Source organism: Biomphalaria glabrata, chromosome 6 (genome assembly GCF_947242115.1).
Source record: "Biomphalaria glabrata chromosome 6, xgBioGlab47.1, whole genome shotgun sequence".
Taxonomy (NCBI): Eukaryota; Metazoa; Mollusca; class Gastropoda; family Planorbidae; genus Biomphalaria; species Biomphalaria glabrata.
In genome coordinates this window covers 46,876,736-46,895,974 of record NC_074716.1, presented here as the reverse complement: position 1 = coordinate 46,895,974, position 19,239 = coordinate 46,876,736, and the positions used below count along the sequence as shown (strand labels likewise).

The 19,239-nt window shown below is 38.7% G+C and overlaps 1 protein-coding gene across 4 annotated transcripts in view; it reads right to left on the bottom strand.

Annotated features, from left to right (window-relative positions):
• Window positions 1-19,239, bottom strand: part of LOC106053814 (four and a half LIM domains protein 2-like) — a 176,410-nt gene that overhangs the window by 69,748 nt on the left and 87,423 nt on the right. For all 4 annotated transcript variants that reach the window (XM_056032851.1, XM_056032847.1, XM_056032848.1 and 1 more), the window contains 2 exons: window positions 12,600-12,685; window positions 10,594-10,774 (listed from right to left, as the gene is read on the bottom strand). In XM_056032851.1, the coding sequence (XP_055888826.1) occupies window positions 10,594-10,774; window positions 12,600-12,685 (267 nt within the window). The remainder of the gene's footprint in view (window positions 1-10,593; window positions 10,775-12,599; window positions 12,686-19,239) is intronic.

Genomic DNA, 19,239 nt, shown 5'->3' with positions numbered 1-19,239 from the left:
GAAAGAGAGAGAGGCAGAGACATAGCGAGGCAGAGAAAGGGAGAAGAAAGAGAGAGAGAGAGAGGCAGAGACATAGCGAGACAGAGAAAAGGAGAAGAAAGAGAGAGAGAGAGGGGCAGAGACATAGCGAGACAGAGAAAGGGAGAAGAAAGAGAGAGAGAGAGGCAGAGACATAGCGAGGCAGAGAAAGGGAGAAGCAAGAGAGAGAGGCAGAGACATAGCGATAAAGAGAAAGGGGAAGAAAGAGAGAGAGACAGAGACATAGCGAGGCAGAGAAAGGGAGAAGCAAGAGAGAGAGGCAGAGACATAGCGATAAAGAGAAAGGGGAAGAAAGAGAGAGAGAGAGAGACAGAGACATAGCGAGGCAGAGAAAGGGAGAAGAAAGAGAGAGAGAGAGAGGCAGAGACATAGCGAGACAGAAAAAGGGGAAGAAAGAGAGAGAGGCAGAGACATAGCGAGGCAGAGAAAGGGAGAAGTAAGAGAGAGAAGCAGAGACATAGCGATACAGAGAAAGGGGAAGAAAGAGAGAGAGACAGAGACAGAGAAAGGGAGAAGAGAGAGAGAGGCAGAGTCATAGCGAGATAGACAGAGAAAGGGAGAAGAAAGAGAGAGAGACAGAGACATAGCGAGATAGGCAGAGAAAGGGAGAAGAGAGAGAGAGAGAGGCAGAGAAATAGCGAGACAGAGAAAGGGAGAAGAGAGAGAGGCAGAGACATAGCGAGACAGAGAAAGGGAGAAGAGAGAGAATGTTATGTCGAGAACGAGCTCAAATCCAAAAGGTGGCTCGAACCAAAGCAAAGAATCACTCGTTAACGTTGGCTGTGAACTCAAAGTGTATACACACAAACGTCTGGAACACTAAACACCTGTTACACGTGACTTCTGAGTAATAAGACCATGCCCACCAAAGAAGCAAAAGTCTCCTCTACCTTTTTTTTTATGGGAAGGGGGGAGGGAGCTACTTTATTAGCCTATTTAATCAGAGGCGTAGCCATTCGCCCAGACACAGAGGGATCGCGCAAACAAAAAACTTTTAAAGATTTGTGTTTCAAGAAGATAATTAATTCTTTCACTCCTAACTGACGATACCAACGTTGATTTGACCCCATTAAATTAAATTAATTTTTGGTTTTATAAACTTTACTTTTTGTTCTATAAAAAGAGCATGCCTTCTTCTATAATTATAAACCTAATAGAACATTTCCTGTTTACATACAAAAAAAGTTTTTGAAGTTTAATCATAACAGGGTAGTGAAACACAAAATGAGCGAAATGAATAATTCCATTGGAACTTGGAAAATAATTACGGAGAGAAAGAGTTAACGACCAAAGCAATTAAGTTTAAAAGACGGTTTCGTATACTGGTGTACGGATAAGTATACTGTCATAGGCAACCCACCCAGGTATTTGTTTATATATCCAGTTACAATGGCCTTAAGTTTTAACTTTGTCCAAGAATGGGTGTAGGAGAAATAACTTGTGCAAAAATCCAAAAAAAAAAATGTACCAGACAGACAGAGTTAATACAAAAAAAAAAAGGAAGATGCGGACTAAGAAAGCGTTGGGAAGACAATATTAAAGAATGAACAAGGGCTTATCTTTGAAAGAGGCGGGCTTATCTTTGAAAGAGGCGGGCTTATCTTTGAAAGAGGCGGGCTTATCTTTGAAAGAGATTCTGTTCAAGCCAAAAGACAGGGAGAACAGTATTTAAGCGAGACCAATCGTCATAGAACGCCTGAAGACCGGCCTGTAAAGTCGCAACTTGTGGGCACTGAGAAGACCAATAGCTCGTTGCCACGTCACAGGTCTGTACGACGTGTTAGCGAGCTATTGGTCTCCACTGCCCATAGGTTGTGACGTCGCGTGTCAGTGCTGAGGCCTTCTATAACGCATGGTCTCGGCTTACGCCCCAACGGTTTGAGGACTAGGTGAACGATGACAATGGTATTACCTAGTGGATTCGAATACTGCCATATAGAAGTTATATCAGATTACCCTAGCTACAAAGCAGGGCCGGTCTTAGGCCACTGCAACCTATGCGGCCGCAATGGACCCCGCACTTTCATAGGCCCCGAGCGAATATAGTTCTAAATCTATCTCAACCTCTTAAAAAAAAATAAAAGCGATATTTTGCTAGTAGAAAGCAGATCTGAATGTGTATCGGCATTTTTTATTTGGTAAACTAATATCTCGTAAAGATAATTTAAATTTGACAGTGATTTTGTACTTAGTAAAGAATGAATAAAATGCAAAGACGAATTTATTTTCTAATACAAAATCTTAATTTTCACTTATTATCCTTAACCCCGAGTAGGCCCCCCGAAATCCGTTTCGCATAGGGCCCCGCAATCTGTAGGACCGGCCCTGCTACAAAGTACGCTGGAGAATCAAAGTTTAGGTAAAAATAGACCGAAAGTCTTTATATATGAAACAATACACTTTGATTCTCCAAGTAGAAATAATTCAATAATTAAAACACCATACACAATTTTATTTTGATGATTCATGATGCTTGAAACTTATTGACTGACCTCTCTTATTGTCTTCTCTTGTATTTATACTTTCTCTAAAATATATTTCTCAAACAGACAAGATCGACGTAAGACATTAAATGTACAATTGTTCTAATTTCTTAATGAAGGTCCTATAATGAATTATCATTTATCAGGACAGGATCGCACCTCTGTGGACGTGATCTGGAAATGTCGAACGCATTTTAAAGCGTCCTGGCCTTGAACTACGCGTTTTACCTTGACCTTGTATCTAGACCTCTGTCATTTTTTTTTTTTTTTGGTTCCTGAAGGAGCTTTTTTTTGATCGGTTCATGCGCGCATAATGAAGCCATAGACCGGAAATGCCTTTACAGTAAAAACAAGGACTTTCTCGTGTGTTTGTTTTTTATACAGCATCAATCAAACTCACTCAGGCACTCTCTCTCTCTCTCTCTCTCTCTCTCTCTCTCCTCTCTCTCTCTCTCTTTAGTCTTTCTTTGTACTGCACTGTCTCAATGCTTAACAGAAAGCCCATTGACATCTTTGTATGTTTCAGATCTACCAAGAAGATAAGGCAACACAAAGATACAGCCTGGAGATTATTCATGGAGCACCGGGGATGAACTAACGTCTTCTGCCCTCAATCACGTCTCAACCTCCTCACCCCCCCCCCTCTCACCATTCCGTACACCCCATTCCATCTCTCTCTCTCTCTCTCCTCTCACTCTACCCGAGACGTACTGCACGTGACAAGGACCGTAATATTACTCGAACAAATAGCAGTGACTTCCCCTTGAATAACTCTCTTGTGTTAACTATAGGAAATCTCGATATTCTCCTGAATGACAAGTCCATTTTTCCGAAAAATATCGAGATGAATTCTTGAGGACATTTACATTTCTACTCATTATATACAAGTACATCTAGGTTTTTTCTTTTCCCAGTAGAACAGAGCAAATCGTCTGACCAGGATCCGGAAATGATGGCGTGAGAAGGAGCTGGGAAGGATAGAGCCCAGGAATAAAGAATGTGATATTTTATGGAAATTTGTCTTTTTTTTTTTTAAGTGCTTCCGAATCTGATGAAAAATGTTTGGGCATAATGAGGGATAATGTGAATTCGTATGTATAATGAGTGACTGTTGTTATGGGCTATTATCTTGTGTGACTTCACTTTTATTTCATTAATTATTATTATTATATTATTATAGCTTTTATATAGCGCTACTTTCATGCTTCCCACAATAATTAGTCCGAATTAGCCACAGAACATTACAGGTAAACAATACACCTGATAAAGACTTTTTACTGTTGTAAAATGACACATTTATTTATCACTGGGAAGTCTTGTCTTGTATTCTTAAACGTTGCTATTTATCCATCTATCATACGAAACAACCCACTTCTACAATATCGCCATGTTGCTCTTCTTGTTCGCCTTGTCTACTACGTCATTCGTCTGTCTTACTACGTCACTACTTTTACCGTCGCTCAAAACAATACACAATATATTTGTCTACAGAAACTAACATACTCTCTAACTAAGTACATAACACTGTAAATTAATGGGCTTAGAGTGTAGCGGTGTGACCATAGACTTATCTATATTGTTACGTATTTCTGAATTTTCTGGCTAGATGTATTAGTTGGCACACAAATAAAAACACAGCAAAGAACTTGACGACTAAACTTTCAGTTTCATATAACTTTAATGACTATTAACTCTAACAATTCGTTACTGTAACATGTAGCGTAGAAGACTGTACAATATCTGTCAGTTTACAGTTAGCTATACTTCGTTGCAATTCATCTCTTCACTTCGTTGCAATTCATCCCTTCTCAACTTTCCTCGAGCCGTATTCCACAGAACAGACCAACGACACACTTCCCAGTGTCGCTCCAGGTCTCCCAAAGCTGAACCAAGTCGTACTCAAGTCTACCGAATCAGAGCCGCACACATCTTACATCGACTGTATCGACTGTAACGGCTCAAGTCCACTGTAGTTCGCTGTATAGACTTTAACGACAGTAGTCCACTCCACTTAACTCTACCCTAGTTAACTTGCATCGAGTCGTACACATTTCTCTTCCACAGAGCCGCACACGTCTTACATAGTCTGTATCGACTGTAACGGCTCACTCACGACTCCATACGACTGACTTTCACATTAACTCTCTGGCTTATATAGAGTCCCTAATCGCTTGTCCAAAGTTGCACAAACACGTCTAGTATCCTCTGAAATAACATGTCAGGAAACGTCACATCCTGTCTTTATTTATACACGTAGATTCCAGAAAACACTCGCTGCAGTGTCATCAAGTCGGGGTCACACGTAGTGACCTTTATCTGTCACTGTTCATTAGTAACTGTCCCCCTACTTAGATCTGTTCGTCCCCTGGAACAACACGTGTGGACACGTCACATCCTGTCTTTGTTTGTACATGTAGATTCCAGGGAACACTAGCTGCTGTGTCATCTCGCCGGGGTCATACGTTGACCTCTGCCTATCACTGCTCATTTGTAACACTGCCCCCTTCTTAGATCTGTTCGTCCCGAACAGATTCTACTTCATCACGATACTGATGAAATCGATCGACGATCAATTAGGAAGCTTTGGTGGTTGCCCCCTTCTCAGAGATGTTCTTTCAATCTGGCAGTTGTCCATCTTCTTTCCATAGAAGAATGGGAGCCAAATCCTCATTTTTCAGCAGTTCCTCACAAATGTTTTCATCAATCTTGGTATGGAAACATCGACCTTCAGATGACGACATTGGGCACTCTTGTCGAGAAAATTCATCAGCATTCTAACGAGTTCGTGCTTCACTGGCTGAGTTTTACATTTTCAAGCATCTTTTTACAGATGGGTTAGGCTTTTTCCAGAGCTTCTTCAGAGATGACCAGGTTCATTACAGTACAGCAATATTCACATGTTCTTCTTACAACAGCAACTGACTTTGGGTTTGTACGATGCCTGTTGGGTTGATCTTCTTGTACAGTTCTGTCACAGATGGTTACTCACTACAGTTCTGACATCTTGAACTACTTCTTTTCTGTCCTTCTTGCTTCTGACTTAATTAGCGTTCTTCTAAAACCTCTGTCATACTTCATCAACCTATTCTCATGAGGAATGTTCTTAGATTATTCATTAGTGGCTTCACACTTTCAACTGATTCGTAAGGCTTTCTTCTTTGGTCTGATGGTTCCGGACAGAATCTTTCTAAAAACATGGGCTGTGGAGTTTCATCAGTGCAGGTGGGGGTCTATCAGTGGGAGAAGTGGTGGGCTTGTTTTCTAACAACATGGGCTATGGAGTTTCATAAATGCAGGTGGGGGTCTATCAGTGGGAGAAGGGGTGGGTTTGTATCTTGATCTTGTTGGAGCCATCCACGTTGCACTCTGCATATGTCGCTTTCTCCGCCTCCTCAATTTGATATTTCTTTGGTTGCGTTGATGTCGTTGTCGTTGTCTTGCTTTCCTGTCGATCAATGCTGATGGCAGCGACTTAGCACATAGGAAGGCATTGTATTTCATAGCTGTAGTCATCAAGACTGTAGATCTAACAAGTTGCTTCAGCATTATTCTTCGATGGGTGCTTTGCGAATGATCTGCAAGTCCACTTGAAGGCAAGTTGTCAAACACGTCATCACCTTCATCCGAGTCTGGAGGACTCGACTGTGGGGCAGGTTGATAACATTCAACGTGCAAAGGTCCATCAACTTCAGCATCAGTTTCTATTGTAATTCCTTGACTATCACCAGGGCTTCTCGCGCCTACCTTGATAGCTGTACAAGCTTCTGTTAAGTCTAGAGCTTGTTGGTGTATTTCTTGGCATTCACAGTCTTCTTGCATAGCTACGTACGTACAGTTCTTTTCAAACGCATCAGTGCAGTAATCAAGCTTCGAGTTCCTCTCGTAGACACTGGCAGATAGAAGACAGAAGTCTTTAAGGCCCACAGCAACAGGCTTGGACGCAGACCCAACGTTGTCTTGATCTGTTTGGCTGGTTGAGGTACTCATATCATGTTTATCTATAGCTAAAGCTTCGGTCAAACTATAGGTCTCTTCTATTGTTTCTTCAGCGGTCTCATTCTGCTTTTCGTTGAAATAGTAACAGCTACCGTCTCTTTTCATTTCTTGTGAGCCACATTCGTTTGGTTTACTATCACAGTCACAGACAGCACAGCCATCACCAGCATCTTTATCGTAATTGTCTGTATCGCCACATTCTTGGTTGGACAATTGTTCGTTGTTCATCAGTGGTGTAGCTCTTTCATCTGTCGACTCAATCTGATACTGCTGGGTGTTCAGCAGCTCGTTCATAATGATTCTAGTTTGATCTTTTATCGTATCTGTTTGTTCTTCTGTCTTGTTGGGCGTGGTAGCTATTTGTTCATTCTCATTCATGGCTTTGATCAACTGGTTAAATAAAGAAAATCTGGTGTTGATTTCTGATTCTATCTCCTTAATGCTCTCTTTCACCGAGTTCATTTTGTATTGCAAAGTTCTCAGGAGCTCCATCGTATTAGGTTTGATTTCAAATTGGCAAGTGTCTGGATTCTCATCTTCCTCCAACAGGGCTTGTCTGAGACGTGCTGTTAGCGTTTCCTTATTTCCGTTAAGCTGTAGACCTCTTTCTCGAAGCTCTTGTCTAAGTTCTTTCATGTCAAGTTCATTAAGAAGTTTGATGGAACACATGCTAGCCAGAAAGATCCCACTTCTGACACCAATTGTTACGTATTTCTGAATTTTCTGGCTAGATGTATTAGTTGGCACACAAATAAAAACACAGCAAAGAACTTGACGACTAAACTTTCAGTTTCATATAACTTTAATGACTATTAACTCTAACAATTCGTTACTGTAACATGTAGCGTAGAAGACTGTACAATATCTGTCAGTTTACAGTTAGCTATACTTCGTTGCAATTCATCTCTTCACTTCGTTGCAATTCATCCCTTCTCAACTTTCCTCGAGCCGTATTCCACAGAACAGACCAACGACACACTTCCCAGTGTCGCTCCAGGTCTCCCAAAGCTGAACCAAGTCGTACTCAAGTCTACCGAATCAGAGCCGCACACATCTTACATCGACTGTATCGACTGTAACGGCTCAAGTCCACTGTAGTTCGCTGTATAGACTTTAACGACAGTAGTCCACTCCACTTAACTCTACCCTAGTTAACTTGCATCGAGTCGTACACATTTCTCTTCCACAGAGCCGCACACGTCTTACATAGTCTGTATCGACTGTAACGGCTCACTCACGACTCCATACGACTGACTTTCACATTAACTCTCTGGCTTATATAGAGTCCCTAATCGCTTGTCCAAAGTTGCACAAACACGTCTAGTATCCTCTGAAATAACATGTCAGGAAACGTCACATCCTGTCTTTATTTATACACGTAGATTCCAGAAAACACTCGCTGCAGTGTCATCAAGTCGGGGTCACACGTAGTGACCTTTATCTGTCACTGTTCATTAGTAACTGTCCCCCTACTTAGATCTGTTCGTCCCCTGGAACAACACGTGTGGACACGTCACATCCTGTCTTTGTTTGTACATGTAGATTCCAGGGAACACTAGCTGCTGTGTCATCTCGCCGGGGTCATACGTTGACCTCTGCCTATCACTGCTCATTTGTAACAATATTATAAAGTAGAATGTGAGGGGTATGTATGTATGTATGTATGTTACTTATAGACATCAAAACCGCTTGACCAATCTTGATAAAACTAGGCAGGAATGTTCCTTGGGTACCAACTTAGACCTTAGTGAATGTATTGTAGCCCTGAAACAAATGTAAGACCCTCAAAAAAAAATAAAGTTGTCCGACTCTATTACAGCTATAGTATTTTATGGATCTAGGCCATGCCTACAATGTTGACATGAGAAAAGATAGAAAGGATTTAGACCTAGATCTAATTTTAAGAAATACACTTTGCGCAGATAGTTTTTTACTTTGACACACGAAAAGACAAAAGAAGATCCATTGATTTCATTATATAATAAAATTAACCTTCAATTTTGTGTTTCAAAAGCATTTTTTACATTAATTAGTTCCTTATATCTGTGATTACAGATTTCCTGACGAACATTCTTTCATTAGACAATTCAGTAATGAATCGCGTACTAAATATTAATTCGTTTAATTGTTTACTTTACAATCCCATCCCTAGATCTAAAACTCTAATTCAACTCTAAGATGATAAAACTTCTCTTCGCACAGATAGTTTTATACTTTAACACATAAACATATTAATTAAAGTCCATTCATTTCATATTTTGATCAAATAAACATTCAAATTTGGTTTTCCAAAGCTATATTTGTTTACGAAATCTGCGAAGCCGAGTTGAGATAGGCCTAGATCTATATTCATTCATGAATCGCGTACTAAACATTATTTCGTTTAATTATTCACTTTATAATCCCATTCATTTAACAAAGCTATCGCTCTTTTCGTTTTTAATAGATAAGAATGTATCGACTTCCTTCGGGTAAACCCATTTTCTCAAAACTAATTTTATTTTCGTAGCTAAACAGAAATAACGTGAAAGGATCATTAGCTACGTTTAACATACATCTAAATCCAATCCACTAGATTATCCAAAAGCATTTTTTACATAAATTAGTTCCTGATATCTACAGATTTCCTGGCGAACATTCTTTCATTAGACATTACCAAATGGTTACACATTAACACATCTCTCTTCTGAGGTCTGAGTCTATTCCTAGGCCTAGGTCTAAAACTCTTACTGAACTCTAAGATGATAAAACTTCTTTTCGCAAAGATAGTTTTATGCTTTAACACATAAACATACTAATTATTGTCCATTCATTTGATATTTTAATCAAATTAACATTCAAATTTGTTTTTCTAAAGCATTTCTAATACATTCGTTCGCTGTTCGCTAAAGCTGCGTAGCCGTGTTGAGATAGGCCTATATTCATTCATGAAAAAAAGTTCACGCATGCGCAGCACAGAACTCTAAATTAGTGTAGATTTAGATCTACGTCTACCTCAAGATCTACTTTATACTTTATACACATGAACATACAAAATTTAGTATATTCATCTCAAATTTTAATCAAATATATGTAGGCCTACAAGCAAATGTTTTAATTTGAAAAAATGGATTTAAGCCTATTAGCTATTTTGATTTCATAGCTTCATTCACACTATTTTTACATTGACACATTCGCTTTACTTATTACATTATTATTTCGTTTAATTGTTTACAAAACACTCTCAGTGACTATATCAACAGTAATGCGCAAATAAAGACCCGCGGGTCGCGGGTAACATATGTCTAGTATATACTAAATCTAGACTGGGCATGGAGATATTTTAACACTACAAAAATTGTGAAATCTTTTTAGAAAGTTGGATCAAGGCGTTGTTTTGTGAAGTAGTTAAAAGAAGTAAAGTATTTTTTTTCAACCCTAACCTATGTAACATATGATTTAATTTTTAGATCTAGATCTAGTTTAAAAGGCTGGACTATCTAATTTTATACCGTTTATCCTGTGGTGAGCTGTATGTTAAAGAACTCGCGGATAACATTTAGATCTACAAAGAATCAACATCATCTGCACTACATTCAACTAGATCTAACAACCAGCTAAACAATATATAACAGTGTTATTATATAACAGTGTTTATAGCCATGACCTACTCATTACAACACTTAACAGTATCTGCGGCAAGCAGTTTCAAATCAAATTGACTTCGTGTAAAACAACAGCCCTGCCTTTCAGGGAACGTCTGTATTTAATAACATTAAATAAGATAAGGAAAAAAAAGAAAAGATGGCTGTCTAGTATGTGGTATTCGATTTGGACTGCCATCATAAAGGTTTGAACCCTACCCGCTCCCATCCGTTGCAGTCCTGCAGTAGGCTTGTGTCAAGACGTTATATTCTTTATTTCTGAGGGAATTTTAAAATGTATAAATATATAAGATACCTAGGGCCGGATTTAAGTAATTGGAGGCCACTGGCCAGTAGCCCCCTCCTACCTTTCCTTAAATCCGGTCCTGAAGATACCATAGCAGAAGCAGACCTCGACCTTCAAGCCTGCAGGCAGAGACAGCGGAACTCACCTTTTTGCTGCTGAGGTTAGCCGGCACCCAAGTGTAGCCCTCACTCAGGGTCTTCTCTTTGGAGACTGACTTCTCAGGGCCGTCGTCTCGCTTCCAGCCCAGGCGGTCTCTGATGTTGACAAAGTTCTCGTTGAAGATGTCGTGCTCTTCCCGTAAACACTTGCAGTGGATGCAGATGTTTCTAGAAGGTTCCAAACAATGATACAGTATTACAGACAGAACTTAGAAGAGATGTTTCTAGAAGGTTCCAAACAATGATACAGTATTACAGACAGAAAAGAGAGATGTTTCTAGAAGGTTCCAAACAATGATACAGTATTACAGACAGAACTTAAAAGAGATGTTTCTAGAAGGTTCCAAACAATGATACAGTATTACAGACAGAACTTAGAAGAGATGTTTCTAGAATGTTCCAAACAATGATACAGTATTACAGACAGAACTTAGAAGAGATGTTTCTAGAATGTTCCAAACAATGATACAGTATTACAGACAGAAAAGAGAGATGTTTCTAGAAGGTTCCAAACAATGATACAGTATTACAGACAGAACTTAGAAGAGATGTTTCTAGAAGGTTCCAAACAATGATACAGTATTACAGACAGAACTTAGAAGAGATGTTTCTAGAATGTTCCAAAAAATGATACAGTATTACAGACAGAACTTAGAAGAGATGTTTCTAGAATGTTCCAAACAATGATACAGTATTACAGACAGAAAAGAGAGATGTTTCTAGAAGGTTCCAAACAATGATACAGTATTACAGACAGATATGAGAGATGTTTCTAGAATGTTCCATACAATGATACAGTATTACAGACAGATATGAGAGATGTTTCTAGAAGGTTCCAAACAATGATACAGTATTACAGACAGAAATGACAGATGTTTCTAGAAGGTTCCAAACAATGATACAGTATTACAGACAGATATGAGAGATGTTTCTAGAAGGGTTCCAAACAATGATACAGTATTACAGACAGATATGAGAGATGTTTCTAGAAGGTTCCAAAAAATGATACAGTATTACAGACAGATATGAGAGATGTTTCTAGAAGGTTCCAAACAATGATACAGTATTACAGACACATATGAGAGATGTTTCTAGAAGGTTCCAAACAATGATACAGTATTACAGACAGATATAAGAGTTTTTTCTAGAAGGTTCCAAACATTGGCATAATATTTTAAACAAAGTTTAGGAATGTTTTTACAAAGCTTATATCAACTCTGTCTTTCTTGTAAAAAATATAGCACATGTTATTTCTCCTGCACCCAGTCTCGGATCAAGTTGAAACTCCGCACACTTATTTATTGGCAAAGACAAGATATGAACCAATTTTAAAAAGTAACCAATTATCAACTAATAATTTCTTTTGTTCGATATCAGCAAGGGAACTTAATCCATCAGTATTCACAGGTTGATCTAACTAAGTTTGGTCCCCATAGATACTTGTACACGTTATTTCTCCCAGACCCACTCTCGGATCACGTTGAAACTGTAAACAATTATTTAGTGTACCTAACAAAAAAAGAATCAATTTAAAAAAAAAAAAAGTCAATTAGTCGATTGATTATTAGTTATTATTTATTTTGTTTGATGTCGAATTTCTACATTTTTGATAGGTATAGCTGTAAGTGCGAAGTTCTTTTCCTTAGATAAGCTTTTTTGTTTCTTTAAAAAAATGTATTTTTTAAATATATTTTGCTAGTTAAAATGATCCCAAAAATTGTTTCAATCTTTTAGACATCTTTTGGCTGTTTTCAGAATGATCCGAACAACGATTCATTATTGTAGACAACTTTCAGTTGTTTTTTGAAGTGTTTAATTATTCCAAGTAGACGTCAAGTAGAAATTGAGTATAACTTTACATTTTAACGTCCCAAAGTCAGTGAATTATTAATGAATGAGTTGGGACAGTTAGTAGAGAGGGCCAAGGGGGTGGTGTTGATGTGATTTAAGACAGACATATATTTCAGTACTGATATGTATTAAATTCACTGACCTCCAGTCGTGTGCCACATAGCCCGGGCAGTGGTCTCCACAGTTCAGACATGGTTGATTGTGGTCCACTTCGTTTACTACTATGTCCTAAAAAAAAAGAGAAAAAAAAAAGAAAGCTCAAATTCACTCTTACGAAAACACAATTTGGTCATCTGGTCAAGTACCAGGGGATTCCAATTTATAGCATGACTATGGATATATTGTAATATAACAGAAATAGGTGCAGCGGCTACTTTCTGTTTTCTGAAAGAGTACAAAAAAAAAAAGCATATTCGTATGCAAATATGTATAACTCAATTTTAAACGTGTTTTTTCAAAAGTTGTATATTATAAATTTAAGGAAGTTGGTTACTATAACATGTGGCAATTTACAAACGTCTAATAGACCTTATCAAAATAATGGGCGATTATGAACTATTTGAGGGGATTTATAGATGTGATATTTGAATTTGTCAATAATGTGTGGCTAGAAGCGATCTCAGAAACGAGGAGAACCATAACAAGGAAAGCGCATAAAGAGGAGAAATTAAAGAGTGTGTATAAAGAGAAGAACGTAATGAGGGAACGTAAACAGGACAATATAGAGGGGAAAAACGTAGAGAGGGGGCATATAGAGGTGAACGTAGAGAGGGGGCATATAGAGGTGAACGTAGAGAGGGGGCATATAGAGGTGAACGTAGAGAGGGGGCATATAGAGGTGAACGTAGAGAGGGGGCATATAGAGGTGAACGTAAATAGAGGGCATAAAGAGTAGAACATAAAGAAGAGTATAAAGAGGATGACGAGGAGAGGAGGCATAAAGAAGAGAAGGTAAAGAGTGGGCATAAAGGGGAGAAAGTAGAAAGAAGAACATAAAGAGAGAAAGCCTAAAGATGTGGGCATAAAGATGAGCCATCCAATGAGTAGAACACACACGCCCAACGTTTCGTGTATGGGCTTTTCCCATTTGTAGGCTACTGGTAATGGAGAAAAATGGTAACTAAAACAAAACATTTTGTTAAGGATAACACAATGTTGTCTCAATGGAGGGCATTAAGTGTCATACATTGAAGAGTATCACTTCAGACCGCCACAGAAAGTCTCTAAATCTAATTGCTGACATTTATACTCAGTTCCATGCTGGAGATAACTCATTTAACGTTTACAAGCAAGAGTTGTCGTTACTGATGCAGAATGTCGTTTTGATAATTAGCCAAGATTATTGCGGTTGTCTTTTTTTTTTTTTTTAAACCAAAGTTGTAGAAGATTTAAAGTGTCGTTATGTCACAAATTGTTGCATAACTTTGGAATTCGTAGAATATTGCCAAGTGTTTTTGTCATTATGTCACAATTGTTTGCATATAACTCTTTAGCTTATGCAAGTATTTTTATTTTTTTAAAAGTCTCTTTTCTTCTCTCTAAGCCCTTTCCTTGTAAGAGATGCCAAGCCTTTTTTTCGGCCTTGGGCCCAGAAAATTTTTTAGACAAACGTGTCGTGACCCGCAGCACAAGACGAGAACATCAGAGTTCTACGAAGAAATCCTCCGCGGCTTAATTATGTTCTGTGGACGGAGGTTTCGAAGGGGCCGGACAGCACTGCATCATGGGTCAAATATGGCCAAGGGGGTCGTAGCTTAGGGCATCACCCTTTCTCTACAATCTTCCATAATTGTGATATAACAACGCAGTGCTCAGGCAGGAAGGCCGCAGAATTGAGCGAGAAATAAAAAGGTTACTGGAACTGAGTCTGTCCTTTAAACTCTGCAGCTATGATAAGGGCTCGCACCAACCATTAATGACTGATGTGTAAAATGTTTTACGCCTGCAAAGAAATGGGCGGGGAAAAGTTGAACTTTTGTTTGTTTCGTATTTTCTTTCAGATAAAATGCTTTTTTTTTTATTTTACGTTATAGCGGCATCTAGCCAAAACCTCATGCAAGACGAAAAGGGGGGATGTCTGGGTTCAAACTCAAAACCTTCATGACGACAGTGCACCACGCGACCATGCAGCCATCCAATGAGCAGCACACACACACGCACAACGTTTCGTGCATTAACTACGTGATTGCAACCAAAAAATAAGACGGAAAAAAAGCTTTGGGCAAGCCCCCCCCCCCTTTTTTTTTCTTTCTCTCTCTCTTACTCTTCTCTGACACACACACTCACACACAATTTTCTTTTTAATTTTAGTTTGTATGAATAAAAATATAACAGGAGTAACTAACCATCCACCCACCCCACCCCACCCTCGCAAAAAAAAAACAAATTGAACTAACGAAACAATAAATAACATGGAAAAGTTCAGAGTTGTGTGGAAATCATTAAGAATTGATCACTTCGTGTCCCAGTTTTCGTTGGCTAAGATCTCGCTGACCAACGTGTCTAGTGACATGGACAAACGAGAAGATTGATGCGCAGTGCAGTGAGTGTCGCTGCCCACCGGGGGGCTTTGAAAATGTCAAGTACCACATGGCGGCAACATCCTCTCCCACAAAATCTGAAATTAAGTTGACCTTGACTGACCTTGAAAGTCATTCAGTTGATGTAGCGGAGTGCGCTCTCTTTCTCTCCGACCCTCTCCTTCCCTCCAGCTATCTCCTCTTTCTCTCCCCCCTGCCCTCTCTCCCCTTCCTCTCTCCCTTTAAAGTGAAGGCGCTACTAGGGGAGTCTCACGATAAGCAATGTCAAGGACGCTCGATTGCACTTCAATGTTTCCAAAACAAATGAAAACAAAAAAAAAAGGGCTACAAACAGAAGGGCTGAGAAACTTTGACACTGCAGAGCTTTATAGAAAGAGCAAACACACACAAAACAAAATCTCATAACTTTTTAAAATTACCGCATATACTAAAAGCTAACTATTTATAGTTTTCCTGCCACAGATAAAAATCGCTAATCGAAGAAAAGGCACGCGACATTCAGTATCAAATTAATTCCTTCCTTTTGATTTAAATGTCCATCCCAGAGGAGAGACATTTTTCGTTTTGTCGTCAGCCCTAGAAAATGCCAAATGAAATCTGTTTCTATCAGACCAGAAGATGTTGACGTAATGCAATGTACAGACCAGGTCATAGAACGTTTTAAATTAAGATAAGATAAAATAATTTTTATTGATCCAATCTAATGGAAATTCAGTTTGACTACTATTGACAAGTTCAGCGAAACTACTGTACAAAAACAATATTGATTAAAAATTAAGTTAATCTTCTTCAGAGTCAGAAGATTAACTTAACAAAGATGCCTAACTGTTTTGAAGTAGCAACATTATAAAACTGTAGGCCAAAGGTTTGATTGGCCTGGTCGCACCTCATCATGGTCAGGATGCTGTTCTGCCTCGTCGTGGCACCCGGGTGGAAACGTTTACTTGAGGGGGCAACTAGGCTAAATGAATGGCGAAACATAACTCCCGTGGGGATGCCCACGGGTAGACGAGAGTCCACCTCTTCCACGGGCGGAGTTGCAAAAGAGTCCCCATAAACCTGTCACACATCCATGCGCTGTTCCTCAAGGGACCGTTACATAAATGGCGAGTCCCCCACAGTTAGCATGGTATTACGAAGGAAAATGGCGGAGGCTCCCGGTGTCCTCGGCCTTCGGCCATGTTCAGCCAAGCATGCGTCCGGGGCCAAAGGCATTGGAAACAGCAATGCTTTACATAGACATTGACTCGGGTCTCTCTCAAACAGAACTGTGTTCCCACAGGTTTTTTTTTTTTACTGTTTGGCGTCCAAACAGGTTGTTTTTTTTTACAAACTTAGAGCTCGAAGAGCCTTCGGCTCAGCTCTTAAGACGATCAAACGGGTAAGACCCGAGGATCGTAGCAGATTGGAATAAAAAATTTTTCTGTGTAAGGGTTTTTCAACGGCCAATAATAAATAATCTAATAGATCTAGATTCTAGATTTATCTCTCGTGGTAAATATGTGCAATGTATTTGACCTAAAATAGATCAAATTTTAACTAATAGCTATTTTCCTTGTCAGTTCCTTTTTAGTTGATTTTTCTTCCGTCAATAAAAAGAGGAAAATAAAAACTTCATGTTTTGTCTAAATATAACAAAACAAAAATGAAATAAATATCTAAAAAGACTTTTGGGAATAATAGAATTAATTCCAAAAAAAATAAATAAAAGGCAGATAACCATAGATCCGCCAAAAAAGTTATGCAATTATAATTCTAGATCCTAACTTTTAAAACACATCCTTCATCTTGAAAAAAAAAGTGTATCTACTACTTAGATCAGTGGTTCCCAAACTTTTTTTGCCTCATAAACCCCTCGCCATGTTTTCCAGTCTTCGGTCGACCCCTGCATTTTTTTGGAAAATTCATCATCTTCTAATGTGTTTTTCTCGCTGATTTCTAGGCCATATATATTAATTGATTAAATTAAAATGTAATATGTATTACATGAAATGACTTTCAGAGTCCACCCAGTTCTAATGGGTTACACGACATTAGTTGGGGAAAAGTAAAGGTGGTTGGTCGTTGATCTGGACACATGACACCCGCGGCCACAGAAGCAGATGACGTTTACTTCATCTACCCTGAGCCCTCACAGGGGAACTTTTTTTTGTTTGTTTTTACATGAATCGACCAAACAAAAAAATATTGGTGGGCAAGTTTGATAATAAAATTTCAATATTGGGTTTCGTTTTACTTAGGGTTAATATTATAACTTCTCGATTAGATGATGCTTGACTGTTTTAAATTTGAAAACTGTGTAAAATTCATCCCGTCTAATGTAAGCTTCATTACTTCAATCCACCAAGAAACACCGAGATTATGTCTTCGTTTTAATCAAATTTAAGTTATCACCTTGTAGTTGCAAGTTTACCTTATTAAATGTATGAAATAAGACTGTCCAATAGGCCATATCCAATTCCCGCTTATTTTTGTTTGTTTGTTTTAAAATAGGATTTTTAGCACCCAGGAACTCAGAAAAAAAATAGTGTCAAACTTAAGTCTTTCGACAACTATCATACATATTTGTGAAGGAGCTATTGATCAAAGTTTCAGGCAAAGAGCAGTTCAGGCAAAGAGCAGTTCAGGCAAAGAGCAGTTCAGGCAAAGAGCAGATCTTTCTGGATTTCTTGTTTCATAACAAAACGAAAATATGATAATTAAAACATATTATAGGGCAAAGGTTAACTTGCCCAGTTTTTTGTTTGCAAGTAATTACATAAGAACCTTTCAGTGTCCTAATTCATCTTACCATTACACCTTTGAAATGTATTCTTGCAAAGAGAAATTTTGATCATGATACCAGATATAGGAATGTGTAAAACAGGTTTTCAAACTTCTCCAATGTTTGGCAAAGTCAATTTTGTGCCTATAGTGTGCAGTTTTCTGGAGTTTGATATAGGCCTAAGCATGGGCGTAGCCAGGATTTTTTTCGGGGAGGGTTTTGCCCCCCCCCCCGACTTCCCCCCCCCCCGCGAAAAAGAATTATATATATATATGTGTGTGTGTTTGTGTACATAATTAATCTTTATTACATTCTGACCCTTTCGGAAGACGTTTATTGTTTATTGTAGACTCCCCGCCCTTGCTAGCAAGGGGGTCTGGGGGAGTTCGCAGCGCTCCCCCAGCGCGGGGCGAAGCCCCGCCGCCGAGCACTATTTCTGGTATTCAAAGCCAACAAAATGCATATTCTGAGGTATCTACAGTGCATTATCTTGCTATTAAAAAGTTTTATTTCAAAAACCTAATGTGCTATTCTTACTGACTTAGACCCTCTCGCGCCGTTCGACGCATTTTCCGGCAAGCTGTTTCCGCAACTCTTATTTTGCGTAATTCATTTTGTCGGAAAACATGTCCCGCAAAACCTCATGCGACGCTCTGTCACAACCTTACTAAGGATTCGACTCCCAGTTCGGCATATGATTTCTTTGATTTAGACCCGATCTCTATGACTGACTCCTAAAATCTGTCTTAGCCATCTTTGTTGAGACACATTTAATGATTTTCAATTTCGGCAGAAGACTATTCACACTTAATTAATGGAGCCCAAGCCACTGGTAGAAATTTGTAACCTTTCTTGACTACGCTCTTGGAATTACATGCCTGTATTTCGCTTTAGATTTTATATCGATAAGGAAAGTTTTTTCGTCAAATCATCTGTTGAGGGGTTTTAAACTAAGAAATTTCTGGAGTTTTTTTTTGTTTTGTTTTTAATTCAAAACCCCATTTAGCTACGATCATATAATTTGGTGACTGTAGTTTGCTTTAAAATAATATTGAAGAGAGAGGTTTTCAACTCTAAACGCTCTGTAGGGGAATTTTAAACTCAAAACCATCTGGAGGGGTTTTTAACTTTAAAGAAAAAGCCATCTGGAGGAGGGGGATTTAAACTCAAAACCCCCTTTGGCTACGCTCATAGATTTTATAGTGTGTAATTTGCTTTTTTTTTATATTGAAGAGGTACTTTTTAGCTTCAAACCCCAACTGGAAGGGGGAGGGGGGTTAAACTCAAAACCCCTTTGGCTACGCTCATAGAATTTTGAGTGTGTAATTTGCTTTTTTTTATATTGAAGATGGGGTTATCGTAAATTTTGGATGGGGTTTTAAAATCAAAATCTTCCTCAACTGTGCTGTTGGAATTTGGGGATTGTTGTTTGCATTTTTTTTTGTTTTGTTTTATAGAAGAGGGTGATTAAACGGCAA